The 19,495-nt window shown below is 37.5% G+C and overlaps 1 protein-coding gene across 2 annotated transcripts in view; it reads right to left on the bottom strand.

The window, feature by feature from the left end:
• Positions 1-458: 458 nt before the first annotated feature.
• Positions 459-19,495, bottom strand: part of ICA1L (islet cell autoantigen 1 like) — a 69,414-nt gene continuing 50,377 nt past the window's right edge. For both annotated transcript variants that reach the window (XM_030854414.2, XM_060302040.1), the window contains exons 10-13: positions 14,772-14,846; positions 11,603-11,857; positions 8,341-8,430; positions 459-3,669 (exon numbers count right to left, since the gene is read on the bottom strand). In XM_030854414.2, the coding sequence (XP_030710274.1) occupies positions 3,554-3,669; positions 8,341-8,430; positions 11,603-11,857; positions 14,772-14,846 (536 nt within the window). In that variant the 3' untranslated portion in view covers positions 459-3,553. The remainder of the gene's footprint in view (positions 3,670-8,340; positions 8,431-11,602; positions 11,858-14,771; positions 14,847-19,495) is intronic.

The following is a 19,495-nucleotide window of genomic DNA, read 5'->3' as shown; positions in this document are numbered from 1 at the left end:
TATCCTGTTCTATAGGTTTTCTTTGCTATATTTAAATACCTTACTGTTGTGTTTTAAATGCATTACTTTCAATACTGCTGAATTAGTTAATATTTTAAAGTTTGTGTTTCCTTCCTAGTTTAATGTCTATATGCCAAGATTCTGGGTCTGCTTCATTGCTCAAGGTAAGGAAATGCAGGGCTCTGCCCGTGCTATGGACGGTAGAAATAACTGGATCGATCAATCCTGCCTTGCTTTTTATTCCTCCCTTCAACAAATCAGGTTAAATGTTATGGCTTATATTTCACTGGTTATTGCTTCTAGGCTCAAAATTCTGCTATTTGTTTGTATTTTGTTACTGAGAGTATTTACACAAAGAACACTCATCCTGTTATTTCCCATATCTTACGCCACGAAGTCCCTCCTGCATGAAGTAAATTAGAAAGAATCAGTCTCACAAAGATATTAATTGCCCTGGTTTTATTTTCATTCTGTGGTATCTGTATCATTCAAACTACTTTCTTATTACTATGGTCCTGAGGTAAAACCCAAGTTTTTGAATAGAGAAACAATAACTGGATTTGTATTGTATTGAACACTTGAGCAAATAAACTTTGCTTTATGCCATCTTGTAATCTTTATTAAAAGAGGCTCAGAAAAATAGCACATTCAAACTTCCTTTGTTCATATGCTGTAAGACCTCTACACTTCCAGATGGTCTATAAAGATAGTTATGTGAAATATCCATAGTTGAAATACAAACACTTTTTCATTGTGCAAATACTGAAACCTGTTTCGTTAAAATACAGTTTGTTTCTAATCACATCAGTTATGTTTTACAATTAATGAAAGATTTCAAAAAATACAAAGTTATACCAATTTGATCTTAATCTGCCCTGGTATTCCTGCCTCTCTTATAAAGTGGCTGAAGCAAGATTAGGCAAATTTTTAGTTCTTCTGGGGCTCTTCTAAGTTTAAATGCATTCTTATTTGGTATTAAAAAGTATAACATAGCTATTTCCCCCCATTTAATATAAAAAGCATCCATCTATTTGAAAGAGTTGTTCTCAGCCCACCCTTGGTTAAGGTTAATTAATATACTTCTTATTGAATGGTTATTCTAGATTTAACCAGGAAGCAACTGATCACTTTTCTGTTCTGTGTTTATCCTGTCCTTCCTGTCACTCCCTACTGAATATGTGCTTGGTTTCTTATTTTAGTTTGTCTTTTATTTTAGCTTTCCTATTATACCTATTTTAGGTGTAATATAGCCAAATTTCTGTTTCTGGACCTTAAATTAAAGACTGAGCTTCAAATAATCTTGAGAAAATGTGAATAGTTACCTTCATTTTAATAGCAAAGTTTTAAATGTGCACTTCAAAAATGCAGTCAGACTTGCTGAAATTATAACTAGACTTGCTAAGGCAGTTAATGTTGCTCTGAGGCTAAACAAGCAACTACATACTCTGTTGAAAGCGAAAATGTTAGAGAAATTAAGAACTGAAGAATAAAAATCCTTGTATGTTTCTATTTTTTGATAACCTTTGCTCTTGGAAAATTGGGGTTAGTATCCCCTTCACATTCATGGTCTGGGATTTGGGCCTGGAGAGACTAGTGATTTTCCTCTGCGTTGAGTGTCTTTGTTTACATGAAATAACAAGGACTGCTCTGCATGCATGTGAGGAAGCGATACAAATATTTTTGAACTAATGCATTAGTGAAAATGAAAGAAAAATGGCAAAAACGCAAGACATAAAATTAACATTTTCTGAGATACTTCAAAGTTGAAAGCACAGAGCAACCATGGGTATAGAATTTAGATAGTGATTCATAATTATAACCCCTGGTGATTGAATTTTGGTGGAACAAAGACAGTATTGCATTCTGGGGCATTAAACTGAATAAAAAGGGAGAGTTACAAAATCCTTCTTAATGGTTAACCAAGTAAAGAAATAGGAATAAGCGTGTGAAAATATTTTAAGGAAGGATTTACATAACCTTAAGTCCATGTTTCTGACCCTCAGATACGGTCTTTCCAGCCTACACACTACTTGACCACAGTTGTGGTTTTCTAAATAGCTTGTGGGCAGTTCAGACTGTAGTTAGGCCAGACTGTTGTGGATGGGAAGTGGACTGCATTTTATCTGCCCTAGTCCATTCCTAAAAAATGTTTTTCTGTATACAGAGACTCAGAGATTACAAGCAGTTCTCTTGTAAATAATAATTAAGCCTGTTTAGAACTAGGAGTACAATGAAAACTACTGTGAACGTCTTAGTTAAAATGTTTTCTTATGCAGATGCAATGGACTGGATGACGAAACAAGACACCTGGTGAACTGCCTCAGAACTAAAGGGTGGATGGGAAAAAAGAATAGGAAACTGAGTGACTGTGTGTATACAGTGGCTATGTTTTCATTAGCTTATGCTAACTTCATTAAATAGCCTTCCTTCCAATACTTAGACTCTAAACCTTTTAAGGGTAAGTTTGTCCTTAGTAATCAAATAGAGCCTCAGATGATGTCACCCACAGAAAAGTGGAAAAACACTCCCTTACTGATGGTATAGAGCTTTCTGTAACTTTGCCAGAAAGCATTCTGGGTTAAATCATGTCAAGAAATGTGGGGTAGTAAGTATTGCAAATCTGTACGAGGGTAAGTTAATTAGAATTCTTTTTCCTCATTCAGATAGAAGTTTCTGGGTCATTTCAGGAACACTACTGCCAGTTGCTCAGGGAGTATCCTCCCCTCATTTTCTTTCAGGAAGCATATGAATACAGTACATTGTAGTAGCAATGTGTGAAGAATCAAGCCTGAAGACACTTGGACAATGTCTGAAGTACCACCATAGGATGGACATTCTTGTGGTTTATAAAATGGGAAGAGAGGTTTTTCTGTTTATGCAAAGGATGGACTTCTTAGCAAATAAATCATCCTGCTACTTCCCCAAGAAAATTCAATAATGAAATCGGGGGGTGTCCATGATTTTGTATGAAGGAAAAAAACTAAGGAATATTACATTTTAGCCTCCAAGTGGAGAAAACAAGCACCAAGTTTCTCTGTGATTTCACTGAAGCAAATTGAGTTCTCAAATCTTATTCTACCTTTCTAACTAAAGAAAAAACTGGTCTGGTTCTAGTGCTATTTTCCACAACAGAGAATTCCCCCTGCCACCATTTTATTTAAAAACCAACCCCCAATCACAACCCAGTTTACATGCTGTCCTTTCTCTAGATACAGAATTCTCACAGCCAGCAAGGCAACTTATACATAAAAGGCTTTCCAAACAGATAAACACAACTCCTACTGATAATTATTCCTAGCTGTTATTTTTGAACTAACTTTTGGTATGTATTTCAGACTCAATAGTTTCTAATATTTTCCATATATTATCAACAGCTGCAAATCCAAGATATTAAAGAGATACTTAATGTATTAAAACGTGGTCCTTTCCATCTGTCTAACCTTGCAAACACAAGGTTTTCGTATATGGGTGACAACATAAACTCCTTTCCACAAAGGCAGTTAAGTTGCAAAATTGGTGTCTCAAGGCCATCGAAGTGGCATCATAACTTCAGTCAAGCATTAAGAAGTTCATCATCTGAGTGTCCAATAGCATCTGGGTTTGAAAGCGGATCCAGGTCTGCAAATAGATTGAACCAGGCTGACATGTCTTGGTTACCACTGTTGGGAGCTATTAAAAAAGAAAAAAACACATTAGAGTCTCAGATTTTAAAAATCACATTATTGTACCACTTTTATGATTTTAAAGTAGATGCTTCTTTTGAATCAAATTTAAGAAGTTGACAAGTATAAACATCAATTACGTCTCCTTGAGGATAATTTTGAAACGCTAATGCAAATAACCTCATGCTTTGCTGAGGCTATTTAAGTAATTGCATGTTGCTCTGAGAAAGGACTTGATTAAAAGTGAAAAGGCAGGAAGTAGAAGGCTCTCAGGTAAGTTCAGAATTTAACCTTTGTTCCTACAAAGTAGGAACATTACACTTGTAAACTTAGTATTTAAAATCTATATTTATTATAAAAGTAATATTAAAATACTAGACATAGGGGGGAAAATCCCCTAATCCTATCACATTTCCATGTGTACTTTAAAATTTTTGATAAATATATTATGGAAAAATACATATATATATATATATTATGGAGCGGGTTATGTCTCGGATATGACTTCCTGTTTGTTACCTGGCTGGAAAATTGCATATATCGATAGTGTACAAGTTGTGTGGCAGATAGTCAAGGATACACATCTATACTGAAGGCTGGGACTAGTAAAAAACTGTCCAGGGCGCAGACAGTGGGTCATCTCAGAAAGCTAGGCTCTTGAAGGCCAGGGCGTCCAGAAAGCAGGGCTGAGAGCCAGGGGACAATCTAAAGACCTAAGACCAGGGACGCAGTGGGCAAAGGATGGAAGGCAGTCCTGCTCAGAAGAGTCTAAGGCAACCCTCTCTTATAATCACTCATGGTTACCAATTTCCACGGATCAGAGGGCTGGAGTTTGGGCTGTGGGGATCCCAAGCCTCAGGGATCAGGACAGAGTGAAAGGCTGCATTGTGTGTCCAGTTCTGCTTCTGGGAACCCCAAGGTAGTGTCAGTGATACCCACACAAATTCTGGCTTTGAGTCCTGGGTATACTACCTACTAATAAGTAATAATGGGCAAGTCATTTAACTTCAGGGGCCCTTGCTTCCTCATCTGTAAAGTAATGGTCATATAATTTATTATTTTTTAAATTTTTATTGGAGTATAATTGCTTTACAATGTTGTGTTAGTTTCTACTGTACAGCAAAGGATTATAGGCAAATAGCAGCTTTCCCAATACCTCAGCCTTTTTGTGTTCAATTCTGAAATTTACTCACTTTTATAGTCTCTATTTTTAATAATTTAGCACAATTCAGTTTACTGAGTTTAAGAAGAGAAAACTATAATTATGAATAGTCTGAATCCCTAAGGGATGGCTGTATTCAGAAGTGGCTGCTGTGAATCTGTGATTTGCTTGGAATTGATGGATTCCCCAATCGATTTATCCCAAAGCATTAGGAAGAATTAAAATAGGGTTCCAGGAGTCCACAATGATACATACCAACAAATAAGTAAAAAATGAGGGACAAGACAAAGCTTTTCCATATAGTAGAACGTAACTAATAAAGGCGGAGGGGAGAGGAGATGGAAGACCGCCATTTGGCAACAGCCACCGCAGGAATTATCAACGAATGCTAAATTAGCGGGTGCAACTTTGATACTCAGAAATAAGCCATTCACACAGTTACAAAATATTTTTCCACATGATAATTATTAATTACAAAGGGAAAAATATAATAGTAATTTGACAGTGAACAAACCTGGCCGGCACCACCTTAACCAAGTGATCAGAGTTAACGTTATAAGCAATAGGACAAAATAGACATCATGTGCCTCCTGATACAGTTTATTAAGAACACACAACATCGTTCCTGTGCTGCTAGTCTTGCCAAAATGCATAACACGAGTCTAATTATGAGACAACATCAGATAAACCCAACTCAAGGAATATTCTACAAAACAAATGGCCTGTACACCACAAAAAAAGCCAAAACGATGAAAGACAAAGATTGAGGAACTTTTCCAGATTAAGAAACTAAAGAGACTTGACAACTAAATACAATGTGTGATCCTGGTTTGGATCCTGGACTAGGAAAAAAATCTTCTTTGTTACAAAATACATTAGTGGGACAATTGACAAAATATGAATAAGGTCTATAGATTAGATAATAGCAGTGTGGCAATGTTAATTTCTGATTTTGATCACTGAATTGTGATTTTGTGAAAGAATGTCCTTGTTTTTAGGAAACAGATGCTTAAGTATTTAGGGGTGAAGGGGCATTATGCCTGCTACTTAGTCTCAGAATAATTTCAGTTCAGAAGAAATTACATACATATTACAGAGAGAGAGACTAAGGTGAACATGGTGAAATCTAGGTGAAAACATATAGAAATATTTTGTATTTTTGCAAGCCTTTCTGTAGGACTAAAATTATTTGAAAAATTTAAAATATTGATACCACAAGGATTCAGAAGTCAGCCTGAAAGGGCTCCCACTGGTCAACACAGGGGCAATTTGAGCACCAAAATGATTAAGTACAGTAGTGATTATAAACCATCAAAAAAATACGAATCTATTCTGACAATAAATACATTCGTAAATGGGGAAGAACGTATTTTTTTGTTTACAGCAGGGTATTGATGGATGGTGGAAGGAGCCAATTGTATAGCATGTGAATTATATGTCAATAAGGATGTTTTAAAAATGTGATTAATGGATGAATGGATAAACAAAATGTGGTATATCCATACAATGAAATATTATTCAACTTTAAAAAGAAAGGAAATCCTGTCACATGCTACAACCTGGATGAACTTTGAGGACATTATGCTAAGTGTAATAAGTCAGTTACAAAAAGACAAATACATTCCACTTATATGAGGTATCTAAAGTAGTCAAATTCATAGAAACAGAAAGTAAAACGGTGGTTACCAGGGCTGGGGAGAGAGAATGGGGAGTTAGTGTTTAATGGGTGGAGTTTCAGATTTGCAAGATGAAAAGTTCTGGAGATCCGTTTCACAGCAATGTGCATATACTTAACATTACTGAGCTGTACACTTAAAAATGGTTAAGATGCCAATAAAGATGTTAAAAAAAATGGTTAAGATGGTAAATTTTGTTATGTGTTTTTACAATAAACAAAAGTGGAGGGAGTGCTAGGGTTGGAAAAATCACTTTTCATCCATCACAATAAAGACTGAATGAGGCAAAAAGCAACAATGGATGCTAAATCTATGTGGAAATTCTGACAAAGAGCAGGATGTGTACAAGGTCGCAAAGTGTCTCCCCACAGACTGCTTAGTAATTGCAAGGGAAGATCAAATAAAACAAAATAGTAATTGTATAGGAGAAAAACTGGACAACACCTTGATAGAGTGGTCAACATTAACAACACCCATGAGGGAGAGAGGAATAACGTTGAGATGTGAAACCCTGAGAAAGGAGCATCACCTATGTGTATTCTAGTCAGGATAACCTGACTAGATATATTCAGGATAACGAATAACCTAAATTTAATTATAAGGAGACCTCAAATAAAACTGAAATAAGGAGCAGTCTATTAAAAACAAAAAACAGTGGACCAGAGGGGCTATATTCTTTTAAAATGCCCATGTCCAGAAATCAAAGAGAAGTTGTGAAAATGTTTCAGATTAAAAGAGACTAAAGGGACATGGCAACTGAATACAATACATGACCCTAGACTCTCTGTCCCAGAGGGGGACAGTGCCATAAAGGACATTATGGAGTCAACTCACAAAAATGGAATACACATACATGGTGGATCATAGAAAAGGATTACGTTAATATTAACAGCCATACTATGGTTGTGCAAGAGAATATACCTATTCTTAGGAAACACAAACTGCAGCATTAAGGGGTAAAGGGTCATGGTGTATGTAACTTACCCTCAAGTGGTTCAGATAAAATAACACACGCATTACACACACACACACAAGCCTGCATAAAGCAAACGGGGTAAAATACAACAGGTGAATCTGAGTAAAGGATATACATGTGTTCTTTGTGCCATTTTCATTTATGAAATATTTCTGTACATCTGAAATTATGTCCAATTAAAAAGGTAAATCAGCATCAGTGACTAAGATTAATATGTATCTAAGATCCTGCAAGACAGAGAATGTGTCAATTTTCTATGTATATCCTACATGGTAATTACAACATGGACCAGCTCTGCAGACAAAATATAGTAAGTACGCCTAGAGCCCGTGCTCCGCAACAAAAGAAGCCACTGCATTGAGAAGCCCACGCACCACAATGAAGAGTAGCCCCCACTCACTGCAACTAGAGAAAACCCGGGCACAGCAACAAAGACCCAACACAGTCAAAAATAAATAAATTTAAAAAATATATATAGTAAGTACTCAATATATATTAGCAATTACTACGTACCAGGCCTTATGCTAAGACCCTGGGCGCGTTCTTTGTCAATAGGCATTCTGTAAACAAAGGGCATCTTCTATCCCTAATGGTATTATCCATTATCAACAAACCTTAACACAAAATATAAAAGATTAAGGTACAGAATTTAGTTTACTATGGCAGCTCACAATTTCTGTTCCATTCTTTCCACAGTGAGGGATAGCTAGATACAGCTTTCATTTTAATTCATTATTAACAAAGTACTTTTCTGGACAATATGAGGTGAAGACTGTAACATGGTCCTTTTCTAAATTTACCTGAATTTGACTGATTGTTAATATGATGGCATATTACTTGTGATAATATAAGTAAATAACTTACATTTTGTTAATTTCTTTGGACTCTGTGAAGGCACTGACTGGTTATCAATGTGTGAAAGAGGAAGTTCTAATCCCCCTTGGGAGGCCCAGCCTGGGGAAAGAGAAATAATGAATTATCCATTATTAATCAAGTAGAAAGTAGCATCAGCAAAACAGGAAAAGGGGAAAATATCTAATAAAAGTCCTCCAATCTTTGTACCAGGGCAATATTCCACAGAATAAGACATATATCTGCTATTATGAATTTTATTCAAATCATCTAAGTTTAGTCCCAGCTAGAGTTAGACTTTCTTACATTTTGCAAAGTGGTTCTGAAATAAATATATAAGCCTTTTTTCTTTAAAACAATGGCAAATGGATAAGGTGTAGAAAGAGAAGCTGTAAGGAGTCAGGAAGAGAGGAAATAAACATGACAATTAGAATCCTGAAACCTATGAATAATAGGTTTATACCCTTTGACTTGGTAATCCCATTCCTAGAAATTTATCTTAAGGAAATAATTTAACTGAAGGAAAAAGTACATGCATGATTTTGTTTATTGCAGCATTATCTATAACGTGAAAAAGTAGAAACAATAAGGAAGGAATTAAGTGTATTATGGTGGACAAATGTGATGAAATATGATATACTCCTTAAAAAGTATCATTATGAATACTAGTAACACAGGGCAATGTCTACTGTAACATGAAAACGTATTTATACTATAATTAAAACACAGCACTAGAAAGGAACTTAGATTATCTGGCCTACTACCTTCCTTGTACAGTAGAGATCATCTGAGGCCCAAGTTCCTACTTGGGGCTCCTAGAACATAGATCTTTAAACCCTCAGGGCAGCTCATCTTCCTGGTCTACATCACAGGAGAAAAAGAGGTAGACATAAAGGAGAGACTAATGAAGTAGGAAGAGTCCTGTGCTGGGAGAAGTTTAACAGTTTAAACTGCCTGATGACTCAGCAAGACACTCAAACACAATTGCCTTGGCTATTACGTGGGAATATCCCGTCAGCCTGCAGGCAGGAACCAAGACAGACGTTCTGACTAGTGCAGAAATCCTGTTGATATTGTACGGCCAGAAAATAAGAGAAGAGTCCAGAGCTGCTGGTGATGTGGCAAGTGAAGGAGAAAGAGCGGGAGTTCATAGCAGACAGTGAATCAGTTTGTAAATCTTTATAACTATTGGGCCATCAATATGCCACACGAGAATAACTGCTGTCTAAAATTTTACCACAAGCAAAACATCTGAATTATCCTAGACGGGGACTCGTTATCAAATCGTACGGTCCATTCTTACTTTTAGGTTATTTAACCAATTCTTACTGAGTCATTATTTAACTGATATTTATTTTATTTATTGAGCTAACTTTTATGCTGCTGTCATAGAAAGCACCAAGATAAATCACCCCACAGATCATGCCCTTGAGGTGCTTGAAGACTGGATAAAGCATGATGGTCTTGCAGATAAAGTATGAACATAATTATTTTAATACAAAGTACAATGCATTAAGACACCGTGAGGTGCCGTGAGGCTGAAAGACAGGCATATAAGGCAGGATAAACTATGATTGCAGGGCTTCCCTGGTGGTGCAGTGGTTAAGAATCTGCCTGCCAACACAGGGGACACCAGTTCGAGCCCTGGTCCGGGAAGATCCCACATGCCACGGAGCAACTAAGCCCATGCGCTACAACTACTGAGCCTGCACTCTAGAGCCTGTGAGCCACAACTACTGAGCCCACGAGCCACAATTACTGAAGCACACCTACAGCCCATGCTCCGCAACAAGAGAAGTCTCCGCAATGAGAAAGAAGCCCGCGCACCGCAACAAAGAGTAGCCCCTGCTTGACGCAACTAGCGCAGCAACGAAGACCCAATGCAGCCAAAAATAAATAAACAAAAATAAAATCTATATTAAAAAAAAGAACTATGATCACAGCCATGAAAACCAGTAAAGCACTGCAGGAGGCCAGAAGAGGGAGAAAGCATTTCTACTTGGCAGTACTGAGGGAGTCCTCAAGGTTGGTGTGGTGGAGGAAACACTGGATGGGAACCTAATATTTGGGCCCAAGTCCACACTCTATTAGAGAACATTACAGCCAAAGAGGGGCATGAGCAAAGATGCCTCAGAAGGGTCTGGAAACAGTACGGTTACCGAAAATGGCAGGTATTTTGAAATAAGGTAGGAGATAAGGGTGGAAATGCAGGCACAGGCAGGTTTGACCCTGGAGTCAATGGTGCTTTATTTTTGAAAAATGTAAGCAGGGTGCTGACATCTGAATCTGCTTCATAGAGAGAGAATTTTGGAGGAAACATGGAAGACGAATTGGGGTTTGGGAGACCTGTTAGGAGGAGTCACAGTAACCCAGGAAACCAAATGAGGTTCTAAAGGGCAGAGGAGGAGGAGTGGGAAATTTGAGACACGTTTTAGAAACAGAATTGACAGGACTTCGGAACCAATATGGAAGTGGGGAGCAAAATGATTCCCAAAGTGTTGGGTTGGACACAGGATGGTGGAATAGCAGGTGAGTGGAGAGAGTCCTTGACATATAAGTAAAGCAGGTGACCCTTTCCTGCTCCCAGCTTTCCACCACAGTCCTCCATCCCCGCTGCCTTGCCCTGAAGGCTGCTGTGGAACCAGCTCCAGACCTATTCCTTTTGCTCTTGTTAACTCTGAGCCCATAGGAAGAGAACACATCGAGTTTTGCTAGGTGGAACAAACAGTATCACTTGCCCTAGGCAGGGTAACTTAGCAGGTCAAGAGTTTTAAACAAGACACTGATTTTCTATGTAGAGAAGACACCTGGGAAAGTCAATGAAAAAATGTGGGGTTTAGTGGAGGTGGCAGGAAAGCAGCCCTTATTTCACTCTCGTTGACAGACTCCAATGATATTTGTTATTTTTCCCGTTGACTGGTGTGACTGCAGATTTTATCCAGTAGTACAGAAGCTAACTCAATCTCCTTGTTGATTTCAGCATCCACAGGCACATATTTTTGCTTCACAAAGATACAACAATTCGGGCTTCCCTGGTGGCGCAGTGATTGAGAGTCCGCCTGCCGATGCAGGGGGCGCGGGTTTGTGCCCCGGTCCGGGAAGATCCCACGTGCCGCGGAGCGGCTGGGCCTGTGAGCCATGGCCGCTGAGCCTGCGCGTCCGGAGCCTGTGCTCCGCAACGGGAGAGGCCACAACAGTGAGAGGCCCGCGTACCGCAAAAAAAAAAAAAAGATACAACAATTCAAGGGTATCCAAAGGTTGCATAGACACTTACTGTTGAAAGCTCCAGCAGCATGAAGGCCAAGGTCGAAGAGTTGTGAAGGAAGGAATCCTGAGGAGTGAGCAAGAGGCTCAGACCCCCCAGAAGGCTCCTGGGATGTAAGACTGGCCTTGGGGCTCCCAAAGACAGCCTGGCATTCCTGGGAAAATTCACTAGCACTCCAACAACCAGGACTTAGGAGGCTGTTCAGAAATGAGAATTCCTTCTCAAAATCATCTTCCAATGAATCTACTGGTACATCTTTTGCAACTGTTGAGTGAATATAAAAACAGAATGGTTTTTTTCTTTTTGAGGAAATGAGAGTAGGATATAGGGCAAATCAAGTTTGTTTCATTGTTCTCATACTTTATTAACATAATTTTTAATGAACAATTAAACTGATTAGGAGTTTATGTGAAAATAATTTCTAATTAGATAGGCTACATATCAAAATGACATTTCACAATGAAAATATTAATAGTTATGAGTATTTATGTATAAAATAATTAAGCAACCATCTATGTAAGACAGAAACAGGAAATGCAAGGAGAAACTGAAACAAATTAAAAATAGGAGACTTTAATATACTACTCTCAGTAAAAAAACAGGCCAAGAGGACAAAAGTAAAGATATAAAAGATCTAAACAGCATAAAAAAACATGGTAGTTACTTTTGAATATAAGCAAACCCTAACAGAAAATGTACCTTTTTCTCAGGCACACACTGAAAATTCATAGAAATCAATTACAACTAAGGCACACACACAAATCAGTTTCTTAAAATAGAAATATTACGAACAACATACTCTGATTATAATGCAATAAAATGAGACAACTTTTTTAATGAAACCAGAAAGATAAAAATCTCTTCCACTTGCACATTTTTATACCTTCTATTAAACAATTCTTGGTTGGAAGGGTAATGGAATTTCAGAAAAATGATAAAGAAGACATTTCATATCATAATCCATGGGATATTTAAATAACAACTAAGATGAAAAATCATGACCCTAAATATCAATAAAATATCATTAATAAATATTTATTTATCATTATCAATAAAAATGAAAGATAGGGGCTTCCAGCATGATAGAATGATGAGGTCTAGGGACCCGCACGTCAGTTTTAAGTAACTGGTGAAAATGATTTTAAAAACAACCATTTAAAGTCTCTGGAAGTTGTTCCAAGGACACACACCAAGTGTTTCTACCAAGTGTAGAAACATTTACTCAAGAAAATCTATTAAAATTTAGAAAGAATGAAGACTTGAACTAAGAACCACTCTCTTCCACCCACTTCTCAATTCAGCCAGATGAAAATTCGCTCTAGCCTGGCGGGAGTGGGGGAGTAGGAGAAGGATTAATTGCAAACAAGCATGAGAGAATTTGGGGGTAATGGGAATAGTCTAATAGTCAATTGTGATGGTTGCACAACTCTATAAATTTACTAAAAGTCATTGAATTTTATACTTACAATGGGTGAATTTTATGGTACTTAAATTATACCTTGATAAAGCTGTTAAAAAATCAAGAGATTTTGTACAACTCTGTGTAAATAAATTAGAAAACCTAGACAAAATGAATAATTTCTGAGAAAAATATAATTTACTAAAATTGGTCCCAGTACAGATAGAAAGCTTAAACAGATCAATTTCCATAGAGAAGAAAACACAAAAAATCACGGGCCTAGATGTTTTCACAGGGCATAGATGCTGAAAAACCTGTTGGCAAAATTCAACAATCATTCCTAATAAAAACTCTTGAGAAAACAGGAATGTATGGATACTTAACACTGTCAAATATATACCTCAGTCCAAAAGCTAGCATCTTAATTAATTCAGAAACAGTACAGGCATTGACACTAAGATCAGGAACAATACTATTTCACATTGTTCTGGTGGTAGTAACCAATGCAATTAAACAAAAGAAATTAATTACAGTCACAAGAATTGATAAAGAAAAAACAGGACTATCTCTATTTGCAGAAGACATGATGGTATACCTGGAATGTTCCAGAAAATCAATGATAAAACTAACTCAAACTATAATCAAGTTCAGCAAGGTAGCAGGATATATGGTTAACATGCAAAAATTGTATCAATACAAAAAATAATAAACAGTTAAAAGATAAAATGGAAAGAAAATGTCATTTATAATGGCAATAAAAGAAATAAAATATTCAGAAATAAACTTAACAAGAAATGTTCAAAACCTCTAAGAAAAAACTATATCTGAAAGATAGACAAGTAAACTTTAATAGAAAGATGCCCTTTGTTTCTGCTTAGGATGTCTTGACATCAGCAAGCTGTCAGTTTTCATATTTAATGTGATCACAATAAAAGTATCAGTGAGTTTTTTTATGGAGCTAGACAGTTTGATATAAAACTCATATTGAAAAATAAACATGCAAGAATAGTTAAGAAAATAATGAAACGAAGAGGAAGATACTAGTCCCACCAGATACAAAAACACACAAAAAAGTTTCTATGAAAGTCCAGAAATAGACTCAAATACATATAGAAATCTAGCATATGACTGGAAGTTATCTCAAATTACTGGGGCAAACATGGCATTTAAAAAAATAATATAAAGGATAGCCATTTGCAAAAAGATAACATTTAATCCACTGTTAACGCCATATTGCATGAATAAACTCCAAATGAACTGGAGATCTAAATATAAAAAATAAAACTATACAAATATTAGAAGAAAACATAAACGAACTCCTCTAACCTGGGTTTTGCATATGACAAAAACCAGATCCAATAAAATAAAAGATTAATAAATTTGACTACATAAAATGTTTAAAACTTTTTCATGGCAAGAAGCAACTATAGGAAAACTCGAAAGACAAACTAGGAGAAAATGTTTGCAATGCTTGGCAGAGACATTCAAGGTAGTATTTACCGAGTACCTACATTGCTGGTTGGTAGAGACACATGAGACAGTAAGATAAACACAGTGCCACATGTCCTCACAGTTACAGAGATACATTCCACAGGGCCGAAACATACAGAATAAGCAATTATTTAATTTCCATTGGCATGTGCTACAAAGTAAAGTATAGGATTGCATTCCTGTGTAGAGACCTATACAGATTTTCATGTTATGGAAATAAATATTAAATAAAAACTAAAGAATTTTAAATAATAAATTATCCATATATATAGTGAAATTATAATTTACCATTTTCAGAGTTAGAAAACTGAGGTGCTCCAAATTCTCTTATTCCAGAATGTTTTTCCTTGTGATCTTCAGTTGCTGAAACAAAAGCACATAAAAGATAGCTGAACAAGAAGAAATTTAGCATGCTTATTTACTATAGTTTTTTTTTTGTTTTTTTTTTTGCGGTACGCGGGCCTCTCAGTGTTGTGGCCTCTCCCGTTGCGGCGCACAGGCTCCGAATGCGCAGGCTCAGCGGCCATGGCTCACAGGCCCAGCCGCTCCGCAGCATGTGGGATCCTCCCGGACCAGGGCACGAACCCCATGTCCTCTGAATCAGTAGGTGGACTCTCAACCACTGCACCACCAGGGAAGCCCCCCTACTATAGTATTTTATGATGTGACCAAACTGTTCAATTGACCACATCAGATTATAATACATATATCTAAAAATTTAAAGAACCATATATAAAAACCACATATGTATATATATAACACTATATATATATATATATATATACAAATAAATTTGTAATACCCACAGGTATTCAGGTCCTCTGTTATATCTATGCCCTCTTGAAAGTTAAAAATTTTCATATCCCATGTAAATTGGTGCAGTGACTATGGAAAACAATATGGAGGTTCCTCAAAAAATTTAAAAATAGAACTACCATATAATCCAACAATGCCACTTCTGGGTATTTATCCAAAAAAATGAAAACACTATTTCAAAAAGTTAAATGCACCCCCATGTTCATTGCAGCATTATTTACAATAGTCAAGATATGGAAACAACCTAAGTGTCCATCGATGGGTGAATGGATAAAGAAAATGTGGTTCATATATACAATAGAACATTATTCAGCCATAAAAAAATGAATGATATCTTACCATCTGCAATGACATGGATGGACTTTGAGGGCATTATGCTAAGTGAAATAAGTCAGAGAAGGACGAATACTGTACCATCTCACTTATATGTGGTATCTAAAGAACAAACAAAACCCGAGCTCACAGATGTAGAGAACAGTGCTGGAGGCTAGAGGCAGAGGCAGGGGTGGAGGCAAAATGAGCGGAGGGAGTCAAAAGGCACAAAACTTCCAAATAAATAAGTCATAACGATGTAATGTACAGCATGTCGACTATAGTTAATACTGTAGTGCATATGTGAAAGTTGCTAAGACAGTAAATCTTAAAAGTTTTCATCACAAGAAAAAATTTGTAACTGTGTATGAGGATGGATGTTAACTAGACTTACTGTGGTGATCATTTTGCAGTGTATACATATAGCCAAACATCATGTTGTACACCTGAAACTAACACAATGTTATATGTCAATTATACCTCAATTAAATAAAGTTTTTCACATTCCAAAGCCTATTCCTTCCCTGGTGGATTTGTTCTCATTCTATAGTCTCCGAAAGGCCATTTTATACAGCTGACCCTAACAATAAGGGTTTGAATTACACAGGTCCACTTATATGTGGATTTTTTCAATAAATACACTGGCAAAATTTTGGAGATTTGTGACAATTTGAAAAAACTCACAGAAGAACCTCACAGTCAAGAAATATCAAAATCATTAAGAAAAAGTTAGGTATGTCATGAATGCATAAAATATATGTACATACTAGTCTATTTTTATCATTTACTACCATAAAATACACACAAATCTATTATAAAAAGTTAAAATTTATCAAAACTTATGCACACAAACATTGATATGGCACAATTTGCAGCTGAGAGAAATGTAAACAAACGTAAAGATGCAGTAATTAAATCATAACTGCATAAAATTAACTGTAGTAATTTCATAGCCACCTCCGGTTGCTACTGCAGTGAGTTCAAGTGTTGGGAGTATCAGCTTAAAATGCCGTGTGACACTAATCATCGCCACACGACCATTTCCTTTCTCCAATAAATTGTGTATCACAGTAAAAACTGATCTCTCAAGTCTTGCGTATTTTTCATGTTTACGGTAATACTGTAAACTCTGAATAACACCACGGGACCCATAGGAAGTGCCACTAGTGATGCTGGAAGTGTTTCCAAGAAGCACAGAAAATTACAAGAAAATGTTGAAATGCTTGGTATGTATCATAGATTGAGGTATGCAGCTGCAGTTGCCCATTTCAAGATAAATGAATCCAGGGTAAGGACCATTGTAAAAAAAAAACAAAAGGAAATTCATGAAGCCATCACTGCAGCTGTGCCAGCAGGTGCAAAAACCTCGCACATTTGGTAAAGTACCTTTTTATCTCGTATTAAAAATGCAGTTTTGGGCTTCCCTGGTGGCGCAGTGGTTGAGAGTCCGCCTGCCGATGCAGGGGACACAGGTTCGTGCCCCAGTCCGGGAAGATCCCACATGCCACGGAGCGGCTGGGCCCGTGAGCCATGGCCGCTGAGCCCGCGTCCGGAGCCTGTGCTCCGCAACGGGAGAGACCACAATAGTGAGAGGCCCGCGTACCGCAAAAAAAAAAAAAAAAAAAAAAAAAAAAATGCAGCTTTTATGTGGGTGCAGGATTGCTATAAGAAAGGTGTACCTATAGACTAATATGATTTGAGAAAAAGCAAAGTCATTATATGACAATATAAAGCAAAAGGAAGGTGATGGATCTAATGCTGGAGAATTCAATGACAGTAAAGGATGGTTTGATAATTTTAAAAAGGGGTTTGGCTTAAAAAAGGTCAAGATAACAGGAGAAACTGTGTTGAAAAAGATACAGCAGACGAGTTCCCAGATGACATTAAGAAAATCATTGATATGAAAGGATATCTGCCTGAACAGGTTTTTAATACAGACAAAACTGTCCTATTCTGGTAAAAAAATGCCACTAGGGACACTTATTAGTAAGGAAGAGGAGTGAGCACCAGGATTTAAGGCAGGAACGGATAGGCTAACTCTTCTGTTTTGTGCAAATGCAGTCAGATGCATGATCAGGACTGCCCTCATCTATAAAGCTGCCAACCCCCAAGCCTTGAAGGGAAAAGGTAAACACCAGCTGCCAGTCTTCTGGCTGTACAACAAGAAGGACTGGACCATGAAAACCCTTTTTCTGAATCGGTTTCACTGATGCTTTGTCCCTGAAGTCAGGAAGTTCCTTGCCAGGAAGGGACTGACTTCTAAAGTTCTTTTGAAATTGGACAATGCCCCTGGCCATCCAGAGCCCCAGAGTTAACACCGAAGGCATCCAAACAGTCTAGCAGTTACACTAGGCTACAATAATGCAATCATATTGCTGCTTCTTTGTTAGAGACACATGAATCGTTACACCTGTAAATAAATATGAATCTTTTTCACATTATCTTTTTATTTTTGATGTCTAGTGTTAGTAATACATATAATATCTACAGTGTTTTCTATTATGTAAGACAATATTGATGTAGGTACTAATAGATGACCCATCTTGTAAACAATGTAAATGTACTGTATTCATAAATACAGCGCAGTACTGTAAAGGTATTTTATCTTCCTTATAATTTTTTTTTTAATTTTAATTTATTTTTGGCTACATTGGGTCTTCATTGCTGCTTGCGGGCTTTCTCTAGTGGCAGCGAGCGGGGGCTACTCTTTGTTGCGGTGTACGGGCTTCTCATTGCAGTGGCTTCTCTTGTTGTGGAGCATGGGCTCTAGGTGCGCAGGCTTCAGCAGTTGCAGCATGAGGGCTCAGTAGTTGTGGTACATGGGCTTAGTTGCTCCGTGGCATGTGGGATCTTCCTGGACCAGGGCTTGAACCCGTGTCCCCTGCATTGGCAGGCAGATTCTTAACCACTGCTCCACCAGGGAAGTCTCTTCCTTATAATTTTCTTAATAACTTTCTCTTTTCTCTAGCTTTATTGTAAGAATACAGTATACAATACATATAGCATACAAAATTTGTGTTAATTGATTGTTATCAGTGAGGCTTCCATTCAACAGTAGGCTATTAGTAGCTAAATTTTGGCAGTCAAAAGTTACATGTGGGTTTTCGACTGCATGGGGGCCAGAGGGTAGGGGTGGGGAGGCGGTTGGTGTCCCTAACCCCTACGTTGTTCAAGGGTCAACTATATTTTGTTCTGCCTGCTCTCCACGTCTCTGACACAACAGATATTCTTATTTATTTATTTATTTATGGCTGTGTTGGGTCTTCGTTGCTGCGCGCGGCGAGCGGGGTCTACTCTTTGTTGCAGTGCGCAGGCTTCTCATTGCAGTGGCTTCTCTTGTTGTGGAGCTCGGGCTCTAGGCGCGTGGGCTTTAGTTGCGGCACGCAGGCACAGTAGTTGTGGCTAACGGGCTCTAGAGCACAGGCTCAGTAGTTGTGGCACACGAGCTTAGTTGCTCCGTGGCATGTGGGATCTTCCTGGACCAGGGAACGAACCCATATCCCCTGCACTGGCAGGCGGATTCTCAACCACTGCGCCACTGGGGAAGCCCCAGGTATTCATTTTATGTTGAATGAATGAATAAATGATTGGATATGTTGTGCTTTTTTTTCAAATCCGTGATAATTCATTACATAGCAATAGAAAACAAATACACTTAACAATACATTATTACTTGAGGTTATTCCTTGAGGATTATAATTTTTCAAGTTAATAACACATGGGTAATATTCCCCATGCTGCCTTCTACTGGTTTATTTGCTCATGTCTGTATCAGACTCAGGATTTCCTGGTGGAGGAGTGGAGCTGGTCATCTCTGTGTTCCCTGGGCCTAGCACAGGCCTTGGACAGATGCTCTAAGACGAGCTGACACTTGGCAAAACTGT

The sequence above is a fragment of the Globicephala melas genome, chromosome 7, assembly GCF_963455315.2.
Source record: "Globicephala melas chromosome 7, mGloMel1.2, whole genome shotgun sequence".
In the NCBI taxonomy this organism is placed as follows: Eukaryota; Metazoa; Chordata; class Mammalia; order Artiodactyla; family Delphinidae; genus Globicephala; species Globicephala melas.
Note: the sequence above shows the minus strand (reverse complement) of the source record. Positions and strands in the feature narration are given on the sequence as shown.